At 42.3% G+C, this 13,633-nt stretch overlaps 1 protein-coding gene across 1 annotated transcript in view; it reads right to left on the bottom strand.

Moving 5' to 3' along the window:
* ANO2 (anoctamin 2) overlaps positions 1–13,633 on the bottom strand; it is a 504,048-nt gene that overhangs the window by 64,647 nt on the left and 425,768 nt on the right. The window contains exon 17 of the mRNA XM_006891290.1: positions 971–1,082. Coding sequence (XP_006891352.1) covers positions 971–1,082 — 112 coding nt within the window. The remainder of the gene's footprint in view (positions 1–970; positions 1,083–13,633) is intronic.

The raw sequence follows: 13,633 nt of genomic DNA, 5'->3' as shown, positions 1-13,633 counted from the left end.
TGTGTGTGTGTGTGTGTGTGTGTGTGTGTGTTTCTAAACAGTTTGGAGGCTCATGTGTGAAGAGGTTGGATTCTGAAAATAGTTTCTCTTGTTTTGGTGAGGGTTGAGTATGGACTGTTTGGATTTTTTGTTTTGTTTTGTTTTTAGTTTACAATCAGGTGTGATCTGATTTGATTTGCTGGATTTAGCTAACAATGAGCTGTGGGCTGGAAGCCTATTGTTTAGAGTCAACTAGGGCCAGGTGGGCAGGTCTTTTATTTAAAAGGTGGTAGGGCCCTGTGGGCAGGTGTTAATTGTGCTTGAGAAGAACATTCTTCTAAGTGGTACAGCATTGGTCTGTCAATTTGCTGTACTGAAGTAACTTGGGACTGCTGTGATGCTGAAAGCTGTGCCATTGGTTTGTCAAATGCCATAATGGTTATCCATCATGGACAGTGTTTGGTGGAGCTTTAAGATTGAGACAGGCTTGCAAGCAGGAGTGGTATCCACGTCCTAAACACATGTCTCTGAGAACTCTATGAACATAGAGAAATGATGATAGTTATAGAACAGGGTTCAGGTTTTTTGTTCATAGGGTCTCTGTGAGTCTTGCTCAACTTGACAGAATTTAACAATAACAACAACAGTATCAAAAGTTGTTTCACACCTAAATATATAAACACCAGGCATGAAATTCCCTCCTGTCTCATCTACAAAACAGAGAGGCACAAATCCTTCTTAGACTTCTTACTCAGATCCCAGAGTCAAATTCCTGCACAGTTTCCCTGATTATCAAAATATGCAGATGCTAATTCAAAATGGTTTTGTGCTAAACCCTTACTGCTGTGAGGCGCCAGCTGAGTATGGTGTTGGGGGAGGGCACCATTCTGTGAGCTGACAATGGAGATGTAGTGACCCTACTTGTCTTGAAAGTAATGAACCTATTTTCAGGGACAGATTAGCCTTCTACATATGATTCTGCGATACTCACCTCCCCTTGAAAAAGGCCACATAGAAGATGGGAGAATAGGCGTTGACAAACTTCAACAAAAAAGCTTTGAGTATCAAGCGTTCTTCAAAAGTCTGTTCCGTTTTGGGAACCTCTGCAAGAGAAGGGTAATGCTAATGAGACTGACAGACTTCTCATCTTTCTAGAGTTTGGACCCTGTGGCATGGGTTACTATTTCTCAGTCTACGCCTTCAAAACAGAAACTAAGAGATCACCTCTGGTCCATTAGAACGGCATTCATCTGGAAGACCTCAAACTATGTTCCAGGTAATATGAGACTACAGAAGGCAAAGACTCCATCTACTATCACCGTCATCCTACCAATTCCCTGCTCCACTTATGAAATGATTTCCCACTGTTTTTCCCAGAGAGCAGCTCTGAGTAGCAGAGTTTGCTACCACCATTCTTGCTTCCACTAGGGGAATTCAAGATTTACTAGTGTAATTTGCTACCAATTCCATTGGATTTTATTTTAACAAAAGTTCTTGACTAAAAAGGTTTTACTTATCATTGAACAAGCCAAGAAGCAGCTAAGAGTATGTAGCAAGACATGCATAACATCCATTTTCTTTCTCTTCTTTGTTTTTGGTGGGAAAACATTCATCCACTGGTGTTCTGGGCAGGCTATGACAGCTTGCTTTTGCTTACTCAAATGCTGAAAAATGGTCAGATGAGATGAGTGGAGCTTTAACATAGCCCAAGCCAACAGCTCAAAGTCTCCACAGGTCTTAGCTCCATGAGTTCTTTCAGGGTTAGTCAGAGGAGTGGGCTGAGGAGCTTAGAAGGAACCTGAGCAGCAACGGAGCAGAGAGCTCTTAGAGGCCATCAGGAAACTAAAGATCCAGGAAAGCGCTAGAGGACCGCTCTGCAGGCTGATTGGGATATAAAGGCCACAAATAAGAACTAACAAGTAAAAAGACACACTCTTCAGGAGAAGGAAATCACCAATCCTGTATTATATGGATCTCAGTAAAGGCTGATAATGTACTGTGCACAGGGACTAAGGGTCAGGGTCTCACTGGGCACAGAATTTGGGGTAGAGATGAGACAGATATGTGGACTTGTCTGATTTGCCCACCCACCTGACTCATGGCTTTTTGGGAGTGGGGACCATCTAAACAGTGGATACTAAGGCTCTGTTCAATTCCCTGTGATATTCTTCCCTGGCTCATAGCCTCATGTTCAAAGCTTTCACATCCTTTAATGTTGTTATTGTGGCTGTGGTCATGTACCATTGAGTCAGGGCCAACTCACAGCTGAACTTCCAGCATGTTTTCAGAGGCAGTAAATCACACAGGAGGAGATTGCCCATATTTCTCCCACAGAGCAGTTAGTGGATTCGAACCTGGTGCTTTTGGGTTGGCAATGCAGCTCCTCACCACTGAGTCAGCAGAACTCACATTTAAAGTCCAGGTTAAATGTTGCCTATCATTTCTTTCCTGATGTTTTTTCTATATGACTTCAGGTATAGGTAGTCTTTTACTTTTTTAAAATACAGTATTTTCTATCTCTCTGTAACAATTACTTTTTATAGGCATATATAACAATAGAGCAATAAAAGCAACTATCACTGACAACCTGGATGTTAGTTTGCCAACCTCCATCCCCAGTCCCTCCAAAGCAGATGTAAGCCAACAATTTCTGAGTAGGTTATATACTTGGGAATTGTTTCTAGGAAGCATGACTATAGTGCAGATTATGAGAAAGAAATGAAGGAAGACAAGACAGCTATGCTCATGACAAGTAAAGCCTGCATAAAACAGGGACTCAGCTCCACTGGGGCCTTCCAGGAGGTCATGGGAAACATACTTCAGAATTACCATCCAAACTCCTAACCCTCACTGACCACAGGTCACTGCCAAGATTAACTTCCTGGTACTTCCAATCAACCCTGTGATGGGACTGAACATGTGATCACAGACAGAGAGATGCAGAGAGTCCTTGATGCAAACAAGAGCTACCTGTAGGTTCTTCCAAAGACAGCGCCTAGATGCTTTACAGAGGACACCACTGCACATGGATGTATATACTGGTTATCTCATCCAATACTAGGAGAGGGGATTATGCTTCACTTTTACAGAAGAAAGGAATTGAGGCCCAGAGAGGTTGGAATAATTATCAAGATCACACAGTTGGTAAATTACAAAGTCAAGATTTGAACCTAGAACTTCTTGTCTATAAGGATACTTTGTACTGTACCACACTTAGAAATTAGAATTTCAGACTGAGTAACATTTGCATCACACATCCTTCTACATCTTACTTCCAGCCTAACACCAGACAGCTAAGAAGTAACAATTGCTGTTCAGTTTACATTCATTGAGTATCTGCTATGTGCTGGCACTATGCCATGATGCACGATGACTTCACCCCTCTCAAGGGACTTTGTTTGCAAGATACCTATGTACAGTTTTTTGCAAACTGCTAAGTCTCTTCCAGATTTAATTTGTAAGCAGCAAAGTATCTCTTCTCTCATCACTGCAGAAGAGGAGCTCAGGGAGAAGAAAGCTGAATTCCCATGACCTAGCTTCCCCCATAGTACAGTGAGCCATCTCTCTATCTCCTTCTCTCTCACATACAAAGGAACTCTGGTGGCCAAGTAGGTAAGGGATTATACTGCCAAGACAGGAAGTTCAAATCTACCAGTTATGACATGGGAGCAAGATGGGCAATATTCCCTCTGTGATTTATCGTCCTTGAAAACCTGCTGAGAAAGTTAGGAAAAGCAATGAATAAGTGATATAAATACAATTTATTTTTTGAAAAACAAAATTTTTATTTTATACTAGTTTCCTTACCAAGTTCATATACATTGTTTTTCACACCAGATCTTTCCCATTTCCTTTGTCCACCCCCTCCCTCTACCCATCAAATTGTGCGACCCTATGATTTCCACCCATCCCCCACTCCCTCCCATTCCCACACCTCTGCTCCCACCTCCCCCTTTCTATCTTCATACATGATTTACTAGTTATCATTCTATTTCTACAATAATGGTCTTATGCAGTATTAATCCTTGGAGGGCAGAGTTAGTTTACTTAGCATAATGCTCTCTAACCCCTCCCAAGTTAGGTAGTGATTTTAAAAATCATCGCTCCTACGTGATGCATAGTATGCCATCGTGTGAATGTACATAATTTCTGAATCCATTCTGTTGTGGTTGGACATTTGGGCTGTTTCATATTCTTGTGATTGTGAATAACACTGCTATGAACATTGGTGTACAAGTCTCCATTTGTGCCTGAGTTCTCATTTTCTCAGGGTATATTCTAAGCAGTGGAATAGTGGGGTCATATGGAATTTCTTGTTCAGCTCTTCGTGGAAACGCCAAACCGCCTTATTAGAAAGTCATTGGCAACAATGGTGTGGTGTAGAACATGAGAATGCAAGTACTGCTTGTGTGAGGCCTGCTAGGTCTTCTGGAAGAAACAGTGAGGAAGAAATTGGCCGGATGCTAATCAAACACATTTCCTCCTCTAGATGCCTAGTTAGAGGAGAAGAGCATGAATCACATGTGAGTGGAAGTGATACCGTATGTCATTTCCAAATCTTGCTCTTAAAATTTCCTATGCCTTCCCTTCTCTATCCTATTCTATGCTAGCGTCACTTTGTCTACTTTCTCCTCTCCCCTTCTTCTGGGGAGATGCAGTCCAGTGCAACATCTCAAGGCCTCAGAGGATAATAGAACCAGAAGCAGGAAGCAGCCCAGATCTCAGAATCACAGAGTAGGAAGTTGAATTGTGACAGGAGCAGGAAGGACATATTTCTTGAGGTTTCTAAAAGTTTTGCTTTATTCTTTCAGTAGAGTTGCTTAAGCTGACTAATGTAGAAGGTGAAGGGACAGGCCACAAAATACCAGTGAAAACATTCCTAAAAAAACCAAAAACAAACAAAAGAGAAAGCCTTTCCCCAGCTTGGACCCGTAGGGTGTAGGAAGAGTAACTCTCAACAGCCAAGGGGTCACTGTGGGAGATGGAGCTGAAAGGCAATGACTGGTGCACCTTTGAAGTCGGTGGTCGACTGCTGGTGGGGAGAAACCTGCATGAGAGAGATGAGATGTGGTGGCTGAGAGTAACACTAACATCCTCTAGTATAAATCACTGGGAAGTCATTCCATGTTCTCAAGCAGAGTACTCTCCTAAAAGGGAAGAAGGAAACCACCTCTGTAGATCTCTTGGAATGATTTAGGGACAGCAATTATTTTTGTTGTGTGCCATCGAGTCCCCTGCATCTCACAGCAACTGTATGTACAACAGCTCTGAAGCCTGTTCTGTTCTGAGCCAGTCTCACTGACTCTAACACACCTATCTACTGCCCTAGTTACTGTTTCAATCCTTCTCATCCCAAGTGTTCCTCTCCTGCATTGTCCCTCCACCCTTCCAAGCATGATGTCCTTCTCCAAGGACTGACTGGTCTCTCCTGGCCACAGAGAACAGTAGCACAATGAAGAAGGAAGACTCTGGAATAAGCTTTGATAGCATCACAGGTGGTCCAAGTGGGAACAGAGGTCTACCAAGGAGAAGGTCATAGGCAGAGGAAGCCCCCTAAGACCTGTGGTCTTGGGAGAAAATTTAAGAATGAAAAAGCTTAGAAATCGCATAGCTACTATTAAGTCCATGAGTGGCACAAATGGTTTGACTTGGACTACTAACCTAAAGGTTGACAGTTTGAACCCACCTAGCATTATCATAAAAGTCTCACCTAGTTTTGTAAGGTAATACCCAAGAAAATGCTGTGGAGAACTTCACTGTAACACATGTATTGCCATGAGGTAGGATCTATTTGATGGCAATTTTGGTCTATTTTCATTCAGTCGTACTACTGCTGTTGTAATCAAGCCTTTAATTATTCCTAAAGGCTTAAAGAGTATAAGGAAATGATAGCTAGTCCTTAGTGAATCCCAAAAATATGGTATCATTCCTGCACAGCCAGCCATAAGAATAATCAGATTTACTCTCAAAATTCCCCCTGTACATCTTTTATTTGATGACAAGACCTCACAACCTTGGTAAACCATGCCAAGTCAATCCTACAGAGCACCCTGGTGCTCTCTGGGTAGCTCATCTGTGTGTTGGGGGGGGGAGTGGTTATTTGCTTGTTTGGATAACTGCAGGTTCAGACTCCAGTATCAGATATCAGAGTTTAAATATAGAACATAAATAGAGGAGTAAATTTATATTAAAGAGGATAATAGTGCTTGCCTTAAAGGATTATCTTGACCGAAGGATGGGAATGCTTAGAGAGCACTCCGTGCAGTACTTGATACTTGGTTATGTTGCTGTTATTTATTGCCATTGAGTCAGCAGCAACTCATAGGTGACTCTGCAGCAGGTTTGTAGAATCAGTAAATCTCCCAAGAGATACTGCCCATCCTACTCTCACAGAGCAGTGGGTGGATTCAGATCATGTACCTGGCAGCACAGCTCCTTATCTGAAACTTAGTGGACCTCAATAAATGGTAACTTTTATTGTTGTTATGTACCCTTGAGTTGCTTGCGACTCATAGTGACCCTATGTACAAGAGCCTTAACCTTGCTCTATCTTGTGCCAACCTCACCATCTCTGACACACTCCCACCACTCCAATCACAGAATTGATCCATCTCATCAAGGGTCTTCCTCTTCTGTGCATTCTTCCACCCTCCCAAACATGATGTCCCTCTCCAAGGAATGGTCCCTCCTTGCAACATGCCCAAAGTATGTCAGATGAAGCTTCAGAATCCTTGCCTCCAAGGAGCAGCCTGGCTTCACCCTCTCCAGGACAAACCTGTTTGTTCTTCTGGCAGTCCATGGTATATTCAACACTCTTCTCTGGCACCACAGCTCAAAGTCATCAATTCTCTTTCTATCATCCCTAGTCACTGTCCAACTCTCTGATGCATAGCACGCAATTGCAAAAACTATAGCCCAGATCAGGTGCACTTGACTCCAGCCTGACATCATTGCTCTTCAGTACTCTGGAGAGGTCCCTGACAGCTGATTTTCCCAGTGCAATTCATCTCTTGATTTCTTGGCTGCTGGTACCAAGAGGAGTCAAGCAAACTAAAATTGTTAACTATTTCAATCTCTTCACCATCCTCATTGATGCTGCCAATTGGCCCAGTGGTGAGAATCTTTGTTTTCTTGATGTTGAGCTTCAATCCATATTGAAGACTGCAGTCCTTGACCTTCTGCAGCAAGTGCTTCAGGTCCTCTTCAGTTTCAGCAAGCAGGGTTGTGTCATCTACATAACGCAAGTTGTTGATGACTCTTCCACCAATCTTGATGCCACATTCCTCCTCGTACAGTCCAGCATCTTGGATGATCTGTTCTGCATATAGATTGAAAAGGTATGGAGACAGAATACATCCCTGGCTGACCAAGCATAGGTTTCTCATGAGCAAGCACAATCAAATGTCCTGGGATTCCCATTCTCAGAGTCAGCCACAGTTTGTTATGATCCACACAGTCAAATATCTAACATTAGCTACAATATCTCTAGTGCCATGACCTCTTCTAAATTCAGCCTGCACATCTGGCAGTTCTCTGTTGACATATTGCTTCAGTTGTTATTGGATATTTTCAGCAGAATCTTGCTTATATGTGTTATTAGTGATACTGTTCAATAATTTCCACACTCTGTCAGATCACCTTTCTTTGGAATGGAAACAAGTATCTATCTCTTCCAATCAGTTAGCAGCTGGCTCTCCTCCAAATTTCTTGGCACAACTTAGTGAGCACATCCAGGGCAGTGTCTGTGGAAATATGTCAATTGGTATGCCATCAACTTCTGGAGCTTTGTTTTCTGCCAATTCTTTCAGAACAACTTGAACTTCCTCCTTCATCACCACAGACTCTTACTCATATGTTATTTCATAAAATTCTTCCATGTCAGCCAATTCATTCTGATACAGTAACTCTGTGTACTCCTTCCATCTTCTTTTAATGCTTTTTGGATCACTTAACATTCTACACAAAGAACAACTTAAGTATTGCCACTTGTGGCTTGAATTTCTTTTTCAACTCCTTCAGCTTAAGAAATGCTAAGCAAGTTTGGCCCTTTTGATTTTCTGACTTCAGTTCTCTGCACATATTGTTATAGTATCTTGCTTTGTCATCCTGAGCTGCCCTTTGAAATTTTCTGTTCAGCTCTTTGACTTCTTGATTTCTTCCTTTAGCTTTGTCTTCTCAGTGATCGAATGCAATATTCAGAGTTTCTTCTGACATCTATCTTGGCCTTTTCTTCCTCTTCAGCCTTTATGGAGGGTAAATGTGGTTTAATGTGCTTTATACTCAGCCAACACTCAGCTCATCTGTCTGTGGGGGCATGAATGCTGCTATGATGCTGAAAAGATTTCTAAAATGGACTAAGAAGAAAAGCTTGCTAAAATTAGTCAAAGAAATCCTCATGGATCACAAATAAGCATGGAGATGATGAAGGATCAGGTAGCATTTTCTTCCATTCTGCATGAGGTCACCCTGAGTCAAAGGCCTACTCATTCAACTAATGATTGTTGTAACATCATCACAGTCATCCCTGAACTCCATTCCAACTACAGATTTGGGCTTTCTGAGGTCAGATGTTGGTGTGTATATCTCAGCCCTGGAGGTTCTGAGCATCATTTCCTTGTTAACTACTGGCCATGCTCTACTAATCCATGGTGAACATGGCTGGTAGGTAACCATGCTGGCATACAGCTCAGGAAGTTTAATCAATACAACACTTGTCCCTACCCCAGAGGAACTCCATAGTATAAGCTTCTTGTGTCATTAAAAGTTATTTTGGCATTAGCACTTCCTGTTAGGGAATCTGGAAACATAATTTTGATTATATGGATAAATCTCCCTCAACGATCTTCCTCAGCTGTCAAACGGTTTTGTGGATTTTCCCTTCTTAACCTGGGGAGAGGTACACAATCTCACGAGACAGAAGATCTTGTCATCCAGAGACAGAGGCAGATTATGGGGTGACCACACTGCTTCTCCAGACAACATTTGGATAATGTTTTGTACTCAGCATGGAGAGATTGTAGCTGGCATTGAAAGGAATGGGACTTCTAGAGCATTCAACTGTTATCAGGCTGAACCTGGACCTGGACCAGGAGGCTGCTGTGCGAACAGAGTAGGGGAACACTGCATGGTAAAATTAAGAATTGAGTGCATCAGGGTTGTATTCTCTCTCCATATCTATTCAATCTGTATGCTGATCAAATTATCCAAGAAGCTGGACTCTATGAAAAGGAGTGTGGCATCAGGATTGGAGGAAGATTAACCAATAACCTTTATTATACAGATGGCAAAACCTTGCTTGCCGAAATGAAAGTGGGGAAGACTTGAAACCCTTGTTGCAGAAGATCAAGGAATGCAGCCTTTGATATGGATTCTATCTCAATGTCAAGAAAATAAAGATTCTTACCACTGGACCAATAGGCAACATCATGATGGATGGAGAGGAGATTGAATCTGTCAATAGCTTCATCTTGCTTGGATCAACAATTAACACCCTTGGTACCAGCAGTCAAGAAATAAGATGCATTGCACTGGGAAAATCTGTAGTTAGGGATCTCTTTACATTGCTGGGGAGTAATAATGTCAGTTTGAGTATTAAAGTGTGTCTGATTCATGTCATAGTCTTTCTGATAACTTGCTATGTATTTGAGAGCTGGACAATGTATAGGGATACCATAAGAAGAATTGACAACTTTGAGCTGTGGTGTTGGAGAAGAGCACTGAACATCCCATGGATGGCCAGGAAAACAAACAGAGTATGTCTTAGAGAGGGCGAAGCAAGAATGATGAGGCTTTGCCTCACATACTTTGGGCATGTTGCTAGGAGGGGCTGTTCCTTAGAGAGGAACATGATGCTGGGAAGGGTGGAGGGCTGACGAATGAGAGGAAGACCCTCAACCAGTTGGATTGACAGGTTGAGTGCTGCAATGGGCTTTTTTGTGTCAGGAACTATGAGGATGGCACAGGATAGAACAGGAGTCAGATCTTTTTTTCAGAGTTGCTCTGCGTCATTCTTGGCTCGACAGCACCTAACAACTTCTCCTTCTCAGCGTTAATAGTTAAGACAACCCCTTCAGTCACTTTTTCTTTGGTTTCTTTATTTATCTTAGCAAAAGGCTCATAGATCTTTACCCTCAAGGGTCTTTCCCCTTCCTATTACAAATCTTGCTCCCACAAAGAAGCCAGTACCTCCCTTTCAGAGTGATTTACACCTGTTGGGCTCTCCCTGGAATGAAGATTTCACAGCCCATTTTTGCACCTTACTTAGTCTTATTCCCTTTGACTAAGCATTACTAAATATCACTCTTTTACTCCACTAAAGGGGAAGAATGTTAAACACTAAAGCGCCCAGAATCAAGCCATGAGATTTTCAATTGCTTCCTACACGTGAAATTTGGACAACAAATATGGATGACAGAAGAATAATTATTGCCTTTGAACTGTGGTACTGGAGAGGAATAGTGAATATACCATGGACTGCCCAAAGAACAAACAAATCTGTCTTAGAGGAAGTGTATTTGAGGTGTTCTTGAAAGTCCCAATGTTAGGACTTTATCTTGCATACTTTGAGCATGCTGTGAGGAAGTGCCAGTCCTTGGAAAAAAGACATCATGTGTGGAAAAGTGGAGGGCCAGCAAAAGAAGAAAGACCCTCAACAAGCTAGACTGACACAGTGACTACCACAATGAGCTTGAACAGGATGAAAACTGTAAGGGTGGTCAAGGAGGGAGACAGTTTTGAACTGTTGCTCAGAGGATTACTGTGAACTGTAGTCAACTTGACAGCACCTAACAAAAAGAAAATGGTATTGAAATCAATGCTTGCTATTGACTTCTTAAAGCTTTTTCTGTTTTAAGATCTCACAACTCTGTCATGTGACTCTGCCCGATGCCTACCTTGTTCCTAGCATGTACAGTATGAGCAGTTATCAGAGTGACATATATTTCAGGTAGGCCACTGATGTTACTAAATGCACAAACTCCCTGTCAGTTTCTGAGGTGGATAAATCCTGAAGAGAGAGACCTTTGTTTCCTGAATAGGATGTTGGGTGTGAAGACACAAGAGAACAATAGCCAAGAGTTCAATTTCCTGACAACAAGGGGTGCTGGAGTTAGAGGCAGAACCCAGAAGAGACTGGAATCATTGAGATGGGGGAAAATGAAGTTAGTATAGCAAAAGAAGAAAATAAATGAAGCAACAGGCATTGGGATGTGTGTCAAGATGCCCAGTGGAATTTTTTTCCAGTATTTTCTGAGTGTTTGGTAGTATGATGCCTGTTTCTGCACTTCTTTATAATTTTTAACAAAGAGTCATTAAAATCTGCTTTTCTTGTCAGCATTCGGTGTGGATCTGGATTTGCTCTTGAAGAATGTTCTGAAAGACTGAGTCCTACTTCAAGATGGACACAGATGCAAGAACTGAATGCCCTGTGTCTGGGTTACAAAGGAGAGAGATTGAAACCATAAAAAGTAGAGAGGAGAGGGAAGAGAGAGGTACAAAAATAAGAACAAGGAAAGAAAGGATGAGGAGGAAGATGGAGGAAGGAAAGAAATAAAGGAAGAAAGAAGGGAAATTTTTTTTTAATAGACATTTGTACAGTGAACCTGGAACATCCAGTTCAGTGTACTTTAACTGCATTTTGTCTGTTATCTTTAAATATCTTTGGGGTATGAATAAAAGCAACAACAACAAATGCCACTCGAATATTCAGTAATCAGGTCTGAATGTCTAAAAATTTGGAGAACTAATCTTGTAAATGTGACTAGAAGGAGATTAAAGATGAGGTATGGAGTGGCATGTGTCTTTGATTTTCTTTTATAATCTCCTTTGAACTGCCTGTGCTCAAGTCTCAGAATTCCTACAGGAATTTCCTCAAAATTCTCTGGAAACAGGATCTAGTCTTTTCAGAGGTCTTTGCTCCAACAGGAAATGAGTGGTTCCCTTCCTCTTAACTGATAAATCACAGACTTGGTTGTTATTTATTAGCTTTACTTCTAAAAACAGCCTTGTGTCCGTGCTTCTGGGGCCATGAACCACTATAAATAATGGGCATTTCCAATAAACAATTCAAATCCACTCAGTGGGTCACTAAATCAGCTGAAGACACTCTTTTAAGCATGATGTGTGTACTCTGTTGAGCCTTCTAGAAAAGAGGACCTCAGGGAACATCTCAGAGTGAGGGGCATATGGGAAGGGGTGAGGGGGTGTCAATTCTAAAGCCCCAGGGCTCCAGCATGATTTTTATAAACTCCGTTAATAGCCAGCCAAAGAACTTCATCTGCCTTGAGCATAGACCATCAGATTGATGAAACAGAACAAGAGCTTTCAGGTTTTCCCAGATTTCACTTGGGCATATAAGTGCACCCAAGATAAACTGGGTAATCTGTATTTCAGATGACTAGATAGGAGGTCCTTACAAGATGTAGACTTCTGAACTGGTCTGAATCTGACCCCCTTGAGACTATAGTTTAAACATGTGCTTCATGAAATTCCATATAAAGTGCCTTTAGATTTCAATGCTTTGGTGGCTTAGTAGTAAGGAGTTGTGTTGCCAACTCAGAGGTACATGGTTTGAATCCACCAGCTGCTCTAACAGGAGAAAGATGGACAACCTCCTGTGTGATTTATTGCCTCTGAAAACCTGCTGAAGGGTCAATTATGAGTCGGTTCCAACTTGATGGTATACAACAACACTGGGATATGAATAGTGTGAACTTGGAGAGACTGTGACTAAGTACACTGGCAACTGCTACCTTACCATTCATATGCTACTGAGATCCCACTCTCCCCAGAAAGCCTCCCCAGATTGGTCAGAGAGCAACTCATGACTTCTCCCATTCTCAATCTCTTGGAACAGTTTTCAATTCAAGGAACATACATACCATCTCAGGTTAGAAAAGGGAATCATGGAGTCCCTACACAGAGCCACTGTCCACTTAACCCCTTTCTTATAAATTTCAAACCTCTGGTGTATTGTGTCATGAAAAAATATGAGCACAACCGACCCCACTGTAAACAGCCTTGGAAAATAATTAGTGTGAAAGCCCCAGCCAGTCCCAGGGGGGCCAGCTGAGGACTCAAAGGCCCTAGAGCTCCATCGTAATCATATGGAAGCTGTGTGACCAGCAAGAGGATGGCAGCTGCAGAACCTGGATTTTGGTGAGGCAGCCATCTGATGTTGGTGTTTTCAACAACCCTGCTGGTAGCTACACAACGGATGACAAGGGAAGATAGGGAGATGTTCAAGTTTGTATTACTGTCAACATTAGCGCTGGGCCTACTCAGGTCAGAAGAGGCAGGGCAGAGGCAGGAGAGGGAGCCTGAACCTGTGTGACTGAGTCAGCAAGCAAAGGTGCCCCTCCCCACCGCTCCCCCAGGGCAGATCAAGTCTTTGCAAATGGCAGTGCTTTCTGACAGCCAACCATCTGTGTGTGTGTGTACGCGCGCGTGCACACGCACACACTTGCGAGGGGCACATCTGCTTTTAATGTGATGTTGCCTTGTTTGTGCCATAGGGAGGGAATCACCAACCAGCTGTATAATTAGGCAGCCAGTGCACTGCTTCCGTAAAGGAATTGGTGATGTATGATTGAGTATTATGGTTAGCACAGGAATCTAGAATTAAGGTTGCATAGAGAAGTGTACTCGGGGTGGGGGG

The sequence above is a fragment of the Elephantulus edwardii genome, unplaced genomic scaffold, assembly GCF_000299155.1.
Source record: "Elephantulus edwardii isolate Elephantulus edwardi_28Jun2011 unplaced genomic scaffold, EleEdw1.0 scaffold00096, whole genome shotgun sequence".
In the NCBI taxonomy this organism is placed as follows: domain Eukaryota; kingdom Metazoa; phylum Chordata; class Mammalia; order Macroscelidea; family Macroscelididae; genus Elephantulus; species Elephantulus edwardii.
The sequence above is the reverse complement of the archived record's forward strand: the minus strand, read 5'-3'. Positions and strand labels throughout refer to the sequence as shown.